The 17,951-nt window shown below is 50.0% G+C and overlaps 1 protein-coding gene across 6 annotated transcripts in view; it reads right to left on the bottom strand.

The window, feature by feature from the left end:
- L3MBTL2 (L3MBTL histone methyl-lysine binding protein 2) overlaps positions 1–9,674 on the bottom strand; it is a 34,031-nt gene extending 24,357 nt beyond the window's left edge. For 3 of the 6 annotated variants that reach the window (XM_020982692.2, XM_020982696.2, XM_020982693.2), the window contains exons 1-5: positions 9,523–9,630; positions 6,367–6,643; positions 4,864–4,997; positions 2,500–2,623; positions 1,081–1,160 (exon numbers count right to left, since the gene is read on the bottom strand). In XM_020982692.2, coding sequence (XP_020838351.1) covers positions 1,081–1,160; positions 2,500–2,623; positions 4,864–4,997; positions 6,367–6,643; positions 9,523–9,540 — 633 coding nt within the window. In that variant the 5' untranslated portion in view covers positions 9,541–9,630. Of the gene's footprint in view, positions 1–1,080; positions 1,161–2,499; positions 2,624–4,863; positions 4,998–6,366; positions 6,644–7,646; positions 7,750–9,522 lie in introns of all 6 variants that reach the window. The other 3 variants (XM_020982694.2, XM_020982695.2, XM_020982697.2) reach the window with 3 other exon arrangements.
- Between the last annotated feature and the right edge of the window lie 8,277 nt (positions 9,675–17,951).

Raw genomic sequence — 17,951 nt, 5'->3', positions numbered from 1 at the left:
GAATGGGGAGATAAGAAAGGGCAGGTCGGGCTCCACAAGGCAACAGTATAGCTAGATCCCCACCCTGGCCTGCCCTTCCTCCTTCCTTCCCTCGCCCCCTCCCACCGGCCCCCCTGAGGCTGCATGGTCAGGCACCCAGGAGGTCTCTCAGAAAACCCCTCAGCCATGACCCCATTTCTGCGGGCAGCTTGATGGCCTGGTGTTGAGAAGGAGAGGGAGGGAGAGGGAAGAAAGAGAAGGGAGAGACGGGGTGGGGAGAAAGGAGAAAGGGGAGAGAGACAGAGACCATAAGCATTGGTCTGGGGAGTAGGCAAAACCTGAATTCAAATCTTGCCTCAGTCTCCTCACTGCGTGCCTCTTCAGGCCTCAGTCTCCTCCTCTAACATAGCGGGGGTTGGACTAGATGGCCTCTCTAGAACTATGTTCCTAGAAGACCCCAAAAGTCTTTTCCCATTTGTAAAATAGAGCCAGTGTGGCCCTTAGCTAACATGGTGTAGTGAAGGTCCAAGGAGCTGGGAAAGATACATAGAGAGCTTTGCCAACCTGAGCCCCAGGTAAATGTCAGAGACTACCTGTGGGGATGCTGCTTAATACTGGCTGAAGCAATTCTTAAGTGCTGACTGTGTATAGTCACCTCACTGCTAGAACCTTCCCTGGGAGGCATCTCCCCATTAGACTGGGAGCTCACGGAGGGCAGGGGATCTTTAACCCTTCTTTGGGCGCCAGGGCTGGCCCAAGTAGCCGACCATAGCAGCCAGGAACCACAGGGAGACAAAAACTGAAAAGGTCTCAACCAATCCCTGACCCCAAAGAGGAGGCTCCCAAGGTCACAGGGTGAGTGCACAGCCAAACCAGGACAGTGCTCATGTCCAGGCCTGGAGGAAGAGACCAAGGCCAAGGAGAACAGGGCAGAGACCACCCCACCCCGGCCCCAGCAGAGGCTCCATGTTTGTGGGGCAGGGCCAGCCAGAACCACCCCAAGCCCAGGACCAGAGCTCCTCAGTCCAGGGGCCACAAGGGGCAGCCAGAAACACTCTTCTTCCCTGCCCACCCCAAGCCAAGACAGGCCCAGGTTCTTACATGTTTGAAGCAGCTGACTGGGGCCGCCTTGTAATTGTGTTCCTTTAGGAATTTCCCCCAGTCAAAGCCCAGGACCAGAGCTGCAAGGGTGTGAGAAAACAGAGAAAGGAGGGGGATGCAGGAGCTGTGGTGGGGCAGGCCCCTGCAGCCCCTGATCCCCACCTGCATACCTGGCCCACCCACTGCCATGAGGAAGGACAGGTCTAGCCTCAGAAGGCCTTCCAGGACGGTAGAGGTGGAGGTGGAAGCCCAAGGTCTGTGGGCTGCTCCTAGATAGCCAGCCCCCTCCTCCACATCCAGGGATCTGGCCTGGGGGAAGCCGCTGCCCCTGCCCCAGCCCCAGCCTCCAGAAACCACTCCCATAGATTCAGAGCCAGAAGCCAAGGACGCCAAGCCCCCTAGGCCAGGGGTCCGTGAACTTGTTTTAAAACTTATTTTGATAATTTATTACATAGTAATTGACTTCCTACATAATCCTATATATCTGACTTCATTCATGATGCTGAGAAGGGGTCCAGAGGCTTCCCCAGACAGGCTGCCAGGGAGGGGGGCCCAGACACCCTCAGCCTAGGTGGTAGCAGGACCTTGGGCAGGGGACTGAACTCTGGGCCACGCCTAAAGGCTTTTATTCAATTTAACAGACACTAATTAATTGTCAGCTATCTCCAGGACCCTAGGCCAGGGCTGGGGAATCACCCTTGGCCCTGCTCCGAGGCCCTTACTCCACCAGGTTCCTGGGGGAGGCTAGTCTTCCCTTGCCCTGAGCCAGGCACTTTGTTTTCTGAACCCCAACCCTCCCCACTCCGTGGCAGACAGGGGTTTTTGAATGCATAAAATGATATATTTTCTTGGAGAAAGTCTCTGCCCAATCTTGGGGGGGGGTGCGTGCGCGCGCGTGTGCATATACACGTGCATCCAGGGGAACCCTTCTGAGCTGGGCCTTGAAGGAACCTTGGGCTTAGAGGGATAAGGCAGTGACTGGGCTTCAGAGGGCAATCAGATGATGTGTGGGCGGGGGGAGGGGGGAGGAAGCATCTCTGGGTCTTATTTCTCTTCCTTCTTTACACTCTATTACAAGGGATGGTTCAAAAGGCAGAGGAGTTCTAGCTGTGTGACCCTGGGCCAGTCACTTAACCCCAACTGCCTAAAAAAAAAAAAAGGCAGAGCAGTGGGAAAAGAGCTATTTGGAAATAAAGGTGATGCAAAAATAAAAAATTCCCCATAATACAGCCAGGCTGGGAGGAGACGGAGACCGCTAAGGAGTTCCATTCTAGACTGGCTGTGTGCTGCCTGACAGCCCCGAGTCTAACACTGCAAGATTCTCCCCTCCACTGACCTCACCCCATCTGGATCCTTGGCTCACCCGAACGCACAGCCCCCACCCCACCTGGCCCAATCCCAAGGACACCCCATCCTCACCGTCCTGCCCGGTCGGGGTTCCATCTGCGAGCTGCCCCGTTCCCTGGGAGTGGAGGAAGGCGCCGATCTTGGCAGACCAAGCGGCCTTATGAAGGACCTTGGCCTTCTTGGTGGGCGGCTTCCCCTGGAGGAGGGCAGAGAAAGCAGGGTCCCCTGGTGGCTCAGTTCAGGAAGCACTGATGTGGGTGCTGGGCACTGGGGGCACACAGAATCCCTGCCCCTAGGGAGTACACATACAACTGGGAAGGGGGGTGCTGTGGAAGGAGAACTGGGCAAGTGGAGAAGAGTCCTCGCCGAGCTGGAGAGAGACTGAGGACACCAAAGGCCAGCCCCTCAGCTTATAGAGGAGACAATTAAGGCCCAGAAAGGCTGCACAGAGACAAAAGGCAGAGCCGTGCAAGATGCCTGTCTAGGCCTCTCTTGGCCCAGCAGAAGTCCTGTACTTAGCTACCAGAGACTTGGGTTCAACATCTGTCTCCACTGATTCTTGCCTCAGTGACCTTGGGCCTTTCTGTAAAATGAGGGCAGCCAGGCTGAAGGACTCATTCAGAGCAGGTGACACTGGAGGCCGAGGGGACACGCCTGAGGGGCACCACCACCCACCAGAAGCAGGCCTGATGTTTTGGTCTGTTTTGCCCACCCTTTCCCCTTCTCAGTCCCAGACCCAGGAGCTCAAAGTCCTAAGGACCCTGGGAGTCAGGATTCCAGGCTGGGGAAGGTGGGAGAAGCCAGGGGCTGGGGATGCTAGCCCAGGCAGGCTTAGGATGGATGAATGAATCAAACTGTGAACCCTGCCCCTCCCCTGCCCCCCCCAGACACCAAAGCTGGGAGAAGGGGGCTAATGCTACTGAGGTGCTGAGGGAAATGTCTGACCTTGCTATATCTTCAAAGTCAATATTTCTTTGTAAAAGCCAGGAAAAAAGAATTAAAAAAAAAAAGATGTTGGGCTTGTAAGATGGAGTTCATCTGGCTCCAAAACCTCAGATCCTCTGGGTCCCACCCAGGCCTGGGCTCAGACTGTCACTCTCCTCCCTGTATCCCCAGCACTGTGTGCGGCCTTTTGGACATAAGCACTTACTAAATACTCTATTAATTCATCCATTCACAGAATCAGGAGCCCTGAATCACCCCACTTCACCCCTGAGCAGCTAAATGACCCTGAGTGAGCTCCTCAACTGCTACGGGCCTCAGTTTTCTTACTTGTAAAATGACCATAATCCTCCCCTGCCTCTCTCAGGCAGGGAGGGATCGTGGTGGGGAAAGAACCTTCTAACTCTTCATATGTTAAAGAAATGTGTTATGGTGAAGCCTTCCCTGACCACACCAGACCCCACAGACCTCTCGGAATTCCCAGGGCACATAGACGGTCACATACAACATACTGTTTGGTACTATAATGTCTCACGAGTTGAGTGGCCCAGACCTGGAGGTCAAGAGGAACTCAGGACTTTGAGCTCCCTAGTCTGGATCTCTAATCCAGTGCCAGACAATTACTAAGCTGTGTGACCCTGGGCTTGTCACTTAACTGCTGTCTGCCTCAGCTTACCCAACTGTAAAGTGGGAATAACATCAGCATTTGCCTCTCAGGGTGGTCGTGAGGAGCATGTTTAAGGCACAATGCCTGGCACACAGTAGGTGCTGACTAAATGCTTGCTCCTGTCCCCCTGCTCACCTCCTCCCAACATCTGCCAGTCCTGCTTCTCCCACTAAATTCCGGCTGTGGGCAGGGGGACTATCGGCCCGGGATGCTCCATGTGCCACCAGCGTCCAGGGCAGCCCCCGGCCAGTAAGTCTGGAGCCAGAGGCCAGATGTGGACTAGACTCCAAAGAAGCCAGGAGAGACCCGGCCCTACTCTACAAATGAGTGAAACGAAACCCAGACAGATCAAGTCAGTGCCCAGGGTGCTCTGCCAGTGACGCTGAGATCTCTCTCGGCCTCAGCTTCCTCATCTGGAAAATGAGGGCTTGGATTAAATGACCTCTACTAAGGCCCACGAGGACAAGTGAGCTGCCCAAAGTCACACAGAGAATTGGAGGCAGGCAGACCAGCACCAGGCTCCTAGGTGCCATCCACTACACTGGGTCCAGGAGACCACCGACGTCAGTGACTTGGGAAACTCCCTTTACCATCTCAGAGCCCCAGGTCCTGTAAAGTCCACGGGATGCTCTCCACTGATGAAATGTAAGCTCCCAGAAGGCAAGCCCCGCCTCATTTCTCTCATCGTATCCCCAGAACCTGGCACCCAATGCACAAGCGCCCCAGGGATAGGGATCTCTGGGCTTTGCTCAGCAGTCGTCCAGGGCCCATCACCAGCCGGACAGCCTCCCAACAGCCCAAACCTGTGCAGGCCATCTCAGTCTCACCTGCAACCTTGCCAAGATACTGGCTTTCTTGGAGTTGGAGGAGTAGCTGCGGGAGCAGGAGACGCTGCAGAAGCGCTTCGTCTTGGAGAAGAAGGCCTCTCGTGTGCCGACGATGCCACACATCTCACAGACGGCTAGAGAGAAGGGGAGAGAAAACAGGGAATGTGACCCAGCCAACCCCATCACCAGGAGCTAAACGACGGGAGTCCTTCCGAGCCAGCTGATTAAAGCAGCTCAAGTCCACCACAGGACAGTTAGAATCCAAACAGGGAAAGAATGCCAAGCCCTGCCACGATCCTTCAGGCCAGAATGCCCTGTGAGACCCAGGGAAGGGGTGGAGACAGACGGAGGAGCCGACCACGGTGGGACGGCGGGTGAAGCAATGCACCTCTCCCCACCCCTGCTGCCTCAAGGGCCCAGGCAGAGGCGAGACCATGTCAGGAAGGGCCCAAGAGATGCCAAGCCACACCTCCCTCTGCTGAGCAGAGAGTGGGGGCTGTGACAGCAGAATGTGGCATCAGAGACTCCCACTGGACCAGTTTTCTTTGGGATGGGGGGGTGGGGAGAAACATAACAGATTGTACACAGATGATGAGTGTGGCCAGCTGACCAGGAAGGCCTCCAGACTGTGGAGGGACCTTTCGGGAGCACAAGGCAGGGAGGAGCTGGCTGCAGTCTGCATCACGGAACTTCCAAATCAGAGCGATCACAGATCGCCGAAGCGTCCGAGCAAAGAGCGGGATCAGAGCACCTCTAACGGGGCAGCAGAGGATGCTAGCTAGAGCCCTGCTCTGGAAACGAGAAGACCTGCGTTCAAGTCTCGCCTTGGACGCGCTGTGTGACCTTGGCCTGCCTGGGGCACAAGGACCTCCAGGTCTGTGCCAGCCAAAGTCCAACACACTTAGAGCTGGAAGAGACCTTGGTGGCTCTGAGTCCGACCCCCCTCATGTTACAGATGAGGACACTGAGGCTGAGGGAGAAGGGACCTGCCCAAGGCCACACAGCTACCAAGTGGAAAAGGCGAGGACATGAACCCAGGCCCTTCTGCACTGGACTCCTCAGTATTCTGCTAAGCGGCAGAGCTCGGATTTGAACCCAGGCACAGGGCTCTTTACACTGACTCTCTCATGCAGGGCATAAGGCCTCATCCATACACAGAAACGAATGGCTATTCACGTGGGTCGGGTTCAAGGAGGAGCCAGAGGCTTCTGGACTAGACAGATCAATGAGCATATGAAATGTGCTCAAAATCCCTAACAAGAGAAATGCCAGTTCAGCTGGGGCCAGAACGCTGGGCCTAGTCCCCAGCCCAGCCTCCTCTGCCGCCCCTCCAGCTTCACTAGATGCACTTCCTGCTCTGAGATTGCCCATCACAGGGGTCTAGTAGCAGCACTGCTGGGCTGGGAGATTCCTGATCTCTGAGGCACGGGCACGTGCCTCAGACCTCGGATGGCAGATGGGACGACCCCTTTCCTTCCCAGCCAGAGGAGCCCTGGGAAGCACCTGGCTCAGAACCGCTGCCGTCCTGGGAGCGAGGGGTGGTGGGGCTGGGCATCAGCATGGGAGACGTGGGGAGCTCCCCGGCTTCGCGGTCATGAAGCTCATTTTCGTTGTCACTCGACTCTTCCAGGTAGGAGCTGCTCTCACTGTCCAGGCTGCTGTTATAGCCTCGGAAGCTGTCATAGCCTCCAAAGAGGTCTAGCTCCTCTTCCTCCTCCTCCTCCTCCTCCTCCTCCTCCTCTTCTTCTTCATCCTCCATCCTCTCTGAGGAGGGAGTCTCCTGGTGGGAAAATAACAGAAGCTGAGGATGGGAGCCTGTGGTTCTTCCCATTAGACTATGAGCTCCTTCAGGGCAGGGACTGTCTTTGGCCTTTCTTTGAAATCCACAGTTTAGCACAGGGCCTGGCGCAGAGTAGGTGCTCAACAAATGCCTGGGTGTGGCAGGGAGGGAGGAGGGTTAGAGATAATCCCAAGGTGAATAGGAAGGTTAGAGACCTGGTACATCCCCAGTGCTGGGTCTCTGCACAACACATCGGGTTACTCCGCCAAGAACCCTCTCAAAGGGACCAGGAATACTGTCTAATACAGTCACTAGAAAAGGTGTTTTTTTTCTTTCTGAGAAGGGAGGGTTCACCTTGGAAGAAGGGGATAATGGGGACATTTCCAGAAATGATGGTGATGTGACAATAAAAGGCATTGATAACACATACATTTTTAAAAAGGTACCAGGACCATTAACATTCCCTCTGCCCCTACCCCCAACTCAACAGCTGAGTTAACAAGTTAGGTCAGCCAGCATGGATTAAGTCCCTACTATGTACCAGGAGCTGTGCTAAGCACCAGAGGTCTAAGAAATGATTAATGGAACCAAAAGATTAGAAGCAGGCCCACCCGTGTGTGTGTGTGTGTGTGTGTGTGGTGTGTGTGTGTGTGTGTGTGTGTGTGTGTGTTTGTGTGTGTCTACACACATAGGTATTTGTGTGGGCATGCTTCACCAAACACTGTCTAAACCTAAGCGTACTCAGAAACCAACATGAAGGGAGGGGAGGGGAGGGGACAAACTGGGCCTTTCCATGGGCATTGCATGGCAATGGGAGAGGATGGGAAAGGACATGGATCCATTCCCCAAGAGATAAGATCAACATTAAATTAAATAATTAATACAATTAATAACATAATCAATAATAAATTAAATAATTTAAAATAAATTAAATTAAATCAATATTAAAAGAGCTCAAAATCACTAATAAGAGACATTCCAATGCAAGTAACTATTACTGCACCTCAAACTCGTCAAACGGGCAAAGATGAAAAAAGAAGAGACGAGCCCATGCTGGAGGGGCTGGGGGAAGCCAGGCAGCCCAAAACACTACCGCAGTTGCTGCTCTGGAAGACAAGTTCAGATTAGGCGACCAAAGCCGCAACCCCTGACTCAGGCCTCCCATTACTGCACAGGCCCCCCCAGGGCGTGGACCACAGAAAAGAAGTGCCTCATATAATAAAAGAATCACAATGGCGCTCCTTCTGGAAGCGTGTCGGTGCCCAAGGGTGGGGTGGCAGAGCCCAAGGCGTCCTGGGCATGGCAAAGCGTCACGAAAAATGACACAGACTGGTAGGAACTGGGGCAGCACAGAGGGCCTGCCCAGAGGCTGACGCGCAGACAGAGGGAGGGCCCCAAGATAAGAGGAAATGACCCTAAAGACCCCCACGATGAAGCCAGCCGCCTGAGGACAACGCTTCCCTGTCTCTCCCCAGCAGTCAGCGGGCTAACTCCTGACTCCCGATATGGGACGAGGCAAGTGCCCCTGTATGTCTGAGGGTTTTGCTCTTTACCAACCATCAAGGATGCTGTTGGACGGTGACTCAGGCAAATATATTTTTAAGGCAAAAAAGGGTGAATTAGACAAGAGTACCACCGGTGCAGGGATCTAAGACTTGGAACTTGGACTGTACCTGGAAAGCTTTCTGGGGAAGCAGGTGAATATCAAGAAATCCCCAATCCCCTCCAGTTCTTAGAGAGAGAATAATTAGCATTTATCCACTTACAGAGACAACTAGGTATGTCTAGAGAGATTCCAAGCGACAGCAGGGGTGGGAAGGGGTCTAAGTCACAGAGCCTCAGGCTGGGGACAGAAGACCTCGCAATTAGCTGGTCTTTTTGTCTCTAGCACAGACCAGGTGCTTAATAAATAGTGATTGATTGACTGCTTGGGACTTCCTCCAGCTCTTCTTCCCTCTACGAGTATGACCATACACATAATACTATGTATAATAACTTATCGTCCTGTTGCTTTTTGAAGCAACGTTTGTAGGCCCATCAGATAGCAATAGGAACTTGGTCCCATGCGCCGATCAATGGGAGTCAATGAAGATTTTGTCGATGCATACATGAAAGCAATAAAAAGAGGCAGCCCTGGTAGGGGGGAGGAGGGGGTAGCTGGGCTCTCAGTCAGGAAGTCAAGTCAAGCAGCATTCATTAAGCACTTACTGTATGCCAGGCCCCAAGTCCCAGCTCTGACTGTGTGACCTTGGGTAAGTCACTTAACCTCTACGCTGGGTTCTGAACCCGTCCCCGAACTCGCTCTGCTAAGTATTTGGGAAGCTCTTTCGAGAGGATGGGTTTCCTGTTGCAGTTAAAAGGCGGACTCGGAGACGGGAGCCCTGGGCTTCCCCAGGCTGACTGCCCAAGGGGTCCAGGGCATGACCACCGAGAAGCCTGCACAGGGGGTGGGGAGGTTGCCAACCAGCATGGGTGGAGGGAGTTTCCTCCCCGGGAGCTCCCTCTGCTAAGGAAGTCGGGGCCACCTAACCCTGGACACCTCAAGGGCCCGAGTCCAAACTTACTACCGGGGACCCCATGGCAAGTCCCTTCGCCTCTCTGGGCCTCAGGTTCCCCATCTGTAAAACCAGGTTAGGGCTGGTTGGCCTGTGAGATCACTCGTAGCTGCGTGCTGCCAGTATTCCTGCGGTGTGTGCACGCAAGTGTTCTGTGTCTCGTCTCTGCGCCTGCGCATGCCTCAGTTTACCACCCGTTAAAGGGACAAAGCTTCCCCTCCCCCGCCCGTCCCACCCCCGTGAAGGGGATCCTCCCCGGCCCGGCCCGACCACGAGGGGTGTTTGGGGCCCTCTGGGCCGCGCCCCCGATCAGAACACGCTCACCTCGAGGCCCCGCTCCATGAGGCCGCCTAGGCCGCGAAGCCCGAAGCGCGAAGCCCGAAGCCCGAAGCCCGAAGCCCGAAGCCCGAAGCCCGAAGCCCGAAGCCCGAAGCCCTCACCGCCAGCCCGCCGCCGCCATGGCCACCGCGCCTTCCGCCCGCACGAAGCCCATTGGTCGTTGTCCCGCGGCGCCCGGCCAATCGCCGCAGAGAGCAGCAGGAAGGTCCGCCCACATCCTGGCACGTACTCAGCGGGGCCGCTAAGCCATGTGGGGGATGTAGTCCTGGGAGGGAGAAGGGAAGGAGGCGGGAGAGAGCCGAGAGGAGACAGGCTGATGATGAAGCTTTCAGTCTTAGGGTTATGGCTGAAAGAGATCTCAGGGGCCGTGTAGGCCAGCCCACTCATTATGCAGAGGGAGAAACTGAGGCCTAGAGAGCTGAAGGGATCCTAGGGCTTGAGCTGGAAGGGACCTCAAAGTCTGTCTAGGCCAGCCCCCCTCATTACACAAAAGGGGAAACTAAGACCCAGAAAAGTGATAGGATTCTAGAAATAGAGCTGAAAGAGATTTCAGAAGCCAGTCTAGACCAGCCCCTCATTGTGCAGAAGAAGAAACTGAGGTCCAAGAAGGTGATAGGATCTTAGAAGGGATCCCAGAGGCCATCTAGCTTTCTCATTTTACAGAAGAGGAAACTGAGGCCTAGGGAGGGAAAGGACTTGCCCAAGGTCACATGATTAGTAAACTCACAGCCAAGATTTAAAGTCATATGCTCTGACTCAAGATCAATTCATAGAATTACAGATTATAAATTACATGTAGATTAAAGAATTATAGATTACAGGGGCAGCTAGGTGGCACAGTGGTTAGAGCTCTGGCCTTGGAGTCAGGAAGACCTGAGTTCAAATCCAGCCTCAGACACTTGACACTTACTAGCTGTGTGACCCTGGGCAAGTCACTTAACCCCAATAGCCTCACCAAAAAGCAAAATAATAATAATTATAGATTACAGCTGGAAAGGATTTTAGACACCATCTAGTCCAACCCCCCCCTTCATTTTGCAGAAGAGGAAACCGAGGCATAGGATGAGAAATGGACTTGTCCTAGATAATGCGACTAATAAACTGCAGAGAAGAGGCTCAGAGCCAAGTCATCTGATTCCAAGTTCAGTGTTCTTTGCACTCTACCATTTGGATGCTGCATAGATTAGTCAGTGACAGCCCCCAGCACCACCACCAAGAAAATGAGCTCTGTAGCGGTTGTGTATTCCCAAGGCTTTGCATGTAGTATATAATTGCCTCTGCTTGTTGGCCTCTGCTCCTGCCCCTTCTCACTCACCTTCCAATGAAGAAACTCCCTCCACTCATGCAGATCTTTACCTTCTCTGCAGTTTACAGTGGTTGAAAGTTGTCTGGGGCAATAAGGTCAATGGATGTGTCTAGCATCATACAGACAGTATGGGGCAGAAACAGGGTTTGAACTCAGCTCTTTCTGACTCCCAAGACTATTCTCCAGCCACTAAGCCTGTTTGCCTCTCATAGTCTACCTGACTTGCCTGCTGAGTGCATCACCATCCTCCCATCCCTCAAGCTCCCCAATCTCAGAATCATCCTGGACTTTCTCACCACCTGCCATACCCAAGCTGTTGCCAAGCGCTGTCGATTTCACCTCTGCAGAATCTCTCCAATCATGCCCCCTTCTCTCCTCTGACACTGCCACCACTGTGGTGCAGATGCTTATCATCTCATACCTAGACTATTGCCATAGCTGCTGATGGGTGTCTGCCTCAAGTCTCTCCCCACTCCAATCCATTTTCAATTCAACCACTCAAGTGATTTTCCTAAAGCCCAGGTCTGCTCATGTCACACCCTACTCAATAAACCCCATTGGCTCCCTGATGCCTCCAAGCTCAGATCCGAAGTTTTCTTTTTGGCATTCAAAGACCTTCTTAACCTAGCCCCCTCCTGCCTTTTCAGCCTTCTCCCTGATACACACTCATTGACCGGATGACATTGGCCTCCTGGAATTCCTTGCACATGAACCTGCATCTCCAGACTCTGAGTATTTTCTCTGACTGTTGCCCCATGCCTGGAATGCTCTACCTCCTTGTCTCTGCCACCTGGCTTCCTTGGCTTCTTTCAGCGAAAATCTTGTCTTTTACAAGAAATCTTTCCCCATCCCCCTTACTGCTAGTGCCTTCCTTCTGTTGTCTAATCTTCAATTTATCCCATCTGTAGTTTGGCTGCTCATAATTAATTGTTTGCATGTTGTCTTCCCCATCAGACTGTGAGCTCCTTGAGGGCAGGGACTGTCTTTTATTTTTCTTTGTTTACCTACCATTGAGCACAGTGTCACAGTGCCAAATAGTAAGTAGTCGGCATTTAATATATACTTGTTGACCTGACTTGAAAATAGAAAGCTATCCAATGGTCTGTTTGCTCTCCAGGTAAAGTCCTCTTGATTAGACACAGAAGCAATCCAGGTACATCCTGTGCTGCCTGCCCTGTGCTGGGTGCCGCAAAGGGTCTACCTATGATCGTAGGATCACAGATTTAAAGCTGGAAGGGACAGTAGAAATCCTAGAATCCAACATCCTCTCTTTACAAGTAAGGAGGCCCAGGGTGATTAAGTCACTTGCCCAAGGTTACACAACTAGCGAGTGTCAAAGGTAGAATTTGAACACAGGTCTTCCTGGCTCCAAATGCAGTACCCTATTCACTATGCCAAATTGCTCTACAGTCTAAGTATTTGAGTTAGATTTTGAGGAATTAAAAAATGGAACCAAGAAGAAGAAGGGCATTTTAGGCACAAAAAAATAAGCTTGAGCAAAGGCCTAGAGGTAGGGAAGCACAGGAAAAGATCTATTCCCAATATATCCCATAGTCCAGATTGGCTAGAGCATAGAAAAAATAAATGGAAAAGTATGAGAAAAGACTAGAAATATAGAGTGAGGCCACAGCATAGGATCATAGAATTTGGTCCTTGAAGGGTCAGACCATCTTCCCCTAGTTATAACAGAAGACCACTGGGTCTTACCGTCCTCCCTGCTGCAGCAGCCTAATGAGACTTGCCTTCTGACCTGCAGCAGAACCTTCCTATCCTGTGCTTTCTACCCCCAGTTAGAATTGGAGATGTTTAAGAATGGGAACTGCCTCAATTTTCTCTTTGTATCCTTAGTATTTAGCACAATACATATTTTTCCATTTCAACTCCCTTCATTTTATAGAGGCTCAAAAGAAGGAAAATGATTTGTTCAATGTCACTGAGCCTTGCCCCTCTGATTCCACTAATACCTTCAGATTGTATGGCATAGTCCCTTCAACACACTTTGTGTGTCAGTCAAACTGGACTGACTGCCAAAGGAGAGAGGGTAAAAGGAGGAATGCACTAGTGTCTAAAAGAAGGAAGAAGGGAGAAATTATTATTTCACTTAATTGGGGGGGGGGTGAGAAGACCATACAAACATGGAGAAATGGGTGAGGGAAAAATGAAGATTGAAAACATACACACAGACTCAACACCACCTTATACACCCACCGTCTCAACCGGGGGAAAAAATAAGATGGAGGACATTAAGAGAGAGAATAATGTTGGGGAGGGGATAGTCACACACCAAATAAATATCCTCATCCTGCAGGGGGAAAGCAGAGGGGAGGAAGAAAAGAATAGATTCTAAAGGGGTGCATCAGATTGCCTCTTAGACAATTGGGGGAAAGCTAAACAAATTCCTGTTTAGGAATGGAATGGAATGGAATAGGAAATGAGCAAAGAGAGTCTCAGAGAATCCTGGATAGTACGACCTGATCCAAAATGAAGCGGGGTGAAGCGGGCAGAAACAAGAGAACAGTTGATAAAAGGACTACAGCTAGTTGTAAAGAAAAACAATTCTGCAACTTTGTATAACTTCAGAACTCTGACCTGGAGCACCAAAGTGGCACCGCAGGAGCTAGAGCTCAGAGCATGGAGTCAGGAAGACCTGAGTTCAAATCCAGCCTTAGACACTCACTAGCTATGTGACCCTGGGCAAGTCACTTCACCTGCCTCGGTTTCTTCATCTGTAAAACGGAGATAATGATAGCACCTACCTCCCATGGTTGTTGTGAGGATCAGGTAAGATAATATTTGTAGAGTATTTATCACAGTGCCTGGCACATAGTAAAAGAGTATATTTTTAATCTTCTTTTTCAATCAGGTCTGACTCTTTTGGGATTTTCTTGGCAAAGATACTGGAGTGGTTTGCCATTTCCTTCTCTAGCTCATTTTACAGAGATGAGGAAACTGAGGCAAACAGAAGTTAAGTGACTTGCCCAGGGTCACACAGCTAGTAAGTGTCTGAGGCTGAATTTGAACTCAGGTCTTCCTGACTCCAGGCTCAGGACTCTATCCAGTGCACCACCTAACTGTCTAAACACTATATAAATGCTAGGCATTATTATTATTACCCAAACACTGAGGCGCAGGGGGACATTCAATTACTCATCCTTGTCTGGTAAACAGGTCGGTTAAAGGCATCCCTCTTGATTGGCTGTGTAACATGATCTGGGGCCCTCAGGACAGGAGCCATGGCCATTTCCCCCATCAGCTACTTGACTCTTGCTGATGGCATCTCTCAAGATAATGCTGTCAGAGGAAAGGCCTTAAGTCTTGTCTCTGTCCAAACTAACATTGGACCCCTTGGAAACGAGCCCTGGTCCTTCTGCCTCCCCTTTTCTTTGCTATTTTAATTGAAGAATAGTCTGACTGTAGAGTTTCAAAAAGTCAGGAGAGCAAGCATCTCAGCGTCCTGGAACCTAAGCATCAGGGTTTTATAGTCAGCTCAGCTTTGAGGCCCTAAGGAGAAAGAAATGACCTGCAGAATGACCTTTGGGACCAGCCTAGCAGTAGCTGAGACACAACTCATCTAGCAGCAATGCCACGTTTAGATCCATCAATATTTATTAAGTGCCTACTATGTGTTAGGCACTATACTTTGGAATGTGAACGTGGTAGGACCCATGTTATGTAGAAACTGTGCTGAGTGAACCTTCTCTCTCCAAAGAGTGGGGTGGGATAGGGGAAAGTATGCCGCTGAGGTATTGGGGAAAATGTTTGTACATTGATTATAAATGGAAGTAACTATTCCTTTACAAGAATTAATTGATGTTAAGTGGTTAAATGGAATGGGAGTGCCAGTCATTGGTGGCTAATAGTCATGGCAGCCCGACATGAGGGAGTTTGAGCCAACGGTAGTAGAGAAGAGAGAGCCTTCACGATCCCTGATGGTGCCCCCAGGGCCCTGAGGGGGAAATGTAGCCAGCCTGGTTCTGGAGAGGAAGCCAGCCATACTTGCTACAAAAGTAAGATGTAAAATGTGTCTGCTTTAAAAAAAAACAAGTGGTATGAACTAGAGACCCATGGTTTCACAGAGAATCCCCTTTTATGTTCTGCTATGTATACGGAAGTGCATTTTTTAAGTGTTTAAGTACATGATTAAAAAAATTGTTTTACAAATCCTGAATGTAGACAGGGAGACAGGAAGGAAAAAAAAAGAAATGATGAAAGAACTGATTTCAGAGCGTTCTGGAAAAACTTGTATGACCTGATGCAAAGAGATAAGAGCAGAGCCAAGAGAATAATGTCTCCAAAGACAGAAGCATTGTAAAGAAAGTGACTTTGAAAGACTAAAGAGCTCTGATTAGTGCCATGGCCAACTAGGTCTCCAAGGAACATGTGATGCAGCACAGCGCCCTGCTCTGTACAAATGGCGGACCCAAGGTGCACAACGAGACATGCATTTTTGGACATGGTCATATGTGAATTGGTTCTGTTTGATTATGCTTACTTATTACCAAATATCCCCCCCTTTCTGCTTTTAAATTGGGGCAGGGGATGGCACTTGGTGAGGGGTGAAAGAGGGTTAGCAATACTGATGCCATGCCATTGAAACTTTTTTTTTTTTGGTGAGGCAATTGGAGTTAAGTGACTTGCCCACACAGCTAGTAAATGTTATGTGTCTGAGGTCACATTTGAACTCAGGACCTCCTGACTCCAGGGCTGGTGCTCTATCCACTGCGCCACCTAGCTGCCTTGAAACATTTCTTTAAAGGCACAAAAGAGAACAGAAGAAAGTTCAGAAAGAAGCCCAAACAGGACAACTTTGAAAATAACATGTGGTGTATAACCTATATCAGATTACTCGTCTTCTCAATGAGGGGGGTGGGGATGGAGGAGGGATATTTTTTAAATGAATGCTAAAAATTGTTTTTATATGTAATTGGAGGAAAATAAGGTACTAAATAAATAAAAAATGAAAAAGTGAAAGTAACGTGTGGAATTTATTATATATATTTTTAAAAAGCCAGTGGCATGAAATAGAAATTTGTGGTTTCATATACATTTCCCTTTTTGGGTTCTGTTGTATGTATGGAAAAGCCTTTTTCATTTTTTAAGTTCAAAATTTATTTTAAAAAATAAAAAAAACCAACAGGAAAGAGCAGAGTAAGGAAAAACCTGTACATGTGTAAGTAATTTCCCTTAGTGAAGGGAATGTTTCCTTTTGTCTCTGTGCCTAGTGGCTAATTTAGTGTTGTACATAGTAAGCTCTTAATAAATGCTTTGTGATTGCTTTTTATCCTGGCTCTGGCAGTTACTCCCTATGTGACCCTGGGTAAGTGCCCTCCCATCTTTGGGTCTTATTTCCTCCCTCTGTAAAATGAGAGGCTTCAACTAGGTGGCCTTGGAGTGGAGTTCCCTTTGGGTTCTTCTTTAACTCAAAATACTAATGATAATGATGATGACGATGATGACGACGACAATGATGATGGTGATGATGATGATGGTGATGATGATGGTGATGATGGTGACGATGATGATGACGGTGATGATGGTGATGATGGTGATGATGGTGATGATGACGATGATGATGATAAAGATCAGAGGTTGTCTAGTCCAACCAGCTCAATTTACAGAGGGGAAGCTGAGCAAACACCCCCCACCCCCCACAATAATATTGCAGTTGTCAATGTGGAAGGAAATTGTGAATCTGATCCAACTTCTCCACACTGGTTGCTAAGTAACAGGCGTGCCTTCTGCCCTCTGAGGCTCCCGTGTGGGGCTGCCTCCAGGACCAGGAAGGATGGAATCTGAAGCTGCTACTTGGACACTCACCCCTTTGGCAGGTCTGGGCTTGGCAGCAGCCAGGGTAACAAAGAAACATCCTGACTGACATGCAGGCCTAACACTGGGCTCTTCCCATAAAGCATCCTTGAGAACCTCTGACTTCATTGATCATCTTTCTGTTGAACCTCCAGCCCTCAGGATGGTGCCCGGGACATTTTAGATGCTTAAAAATGTTTGTTGACTGACTGGTCCAGGAGTTAGCATGGGAACATATCCTAGAAATTACTGAGTCCAATCTGGCCATTTTACAGATGAGACTCATTGTTTAAGGTCACTTGGCCAATTAATTGGAGAATTAGAACTAGGCTTAGAATAAATCATTCAATTAATAGCTATTAATGAAGGCTTCAAGGTCACATGAGACGTGAGGGGGCAGGATCGGAATAGAGAAGGGACTATAATCTGATCTGGCTGGAACCTAGGACCTCTCCAAATCCAATGTATTGTCCATTTAAAGGGAGGGGGTAGGGAAGGAATAAACATTTATTAAACCCCTACTGTGTGCCAGACACTCTTCTAAGCACTTTAAAAACACTCTCATTTAATCACATCTACCCTGGGAATATGCTATTATTATTCCTATTTTACAGATGAAGAAACTGAAGCAGACAGCAGTTAGGTGACTTGCTCAATCAGGGTCATTCAGCTAGTAAGTGTCTAAGGTATGACTGGAACTCAGGTCTTCCCGACTCCAAGCCCAGCACTCAATCCATTGCATCCCCTAGCTGCTGCAACCTTGCCTGTCACCACTGAGAGAAGGTAGTTGTTGAACTCTGCCTTGTAGGACCAACCTTGGGGGGTGGGGGAGACAAAGGGGATAGAGATGCCTGCCACATATTTCTCTTGGTCACCGTTCCTGGATTTATCTGGCATGTTTTAGACACCCCTGCAGAAACAGGACCAGGCAACAGAGTGAATTTGAAGTTAGAAACCCTGGTTTCAAATCCCAGCTGCCTACTAGACAGGTGACCTTAGGCAATCACTGAATCTCTCTCTTTTTTTTTCTTCTTTTTTTGGCTAAGCAATGGGGTTAAGTGACTTGCCCAAGGTCACATGGCTAGTGTCAAGTGTCTGATGCCAGATTTGAACTCAGGTTCAAATGACTCCAGGGCCGGTGCTCTATCCACTGAGCCACCTCGCTGTGGACATTGAATCTGTCTTGCTGCCTCAGTACCTCATCTGTAAAATGGACTGCAGAAGGAGAGGGCAAACCATTCTATTATCTCTGCCAAGAAAACCCCAAATGGGATCACAGAAAAGTCAGACACAACTGAAGTGA

Source organism: Phascolarctos cinereus, unplaced genomic scaffold (assembly GCF_003287225.1).
Source record: "Phascolarctos cinereus isolate Bilbo 61053 unplaced genomic scaffold, phaCin_HiC Scaffold_1;HRSCAF=81, whole genome shotgun sequence".
Taxonomy (NCBI): Eukaryota; Metazoa; Chordata; class Mammalia; order Diprotodontia; family Phascolarctidae; genus Phascolarctos; species Phascolarctos cinereus.
This window is presented reverse-complemented; position numbering and strand designations above follow the sequence as displayed.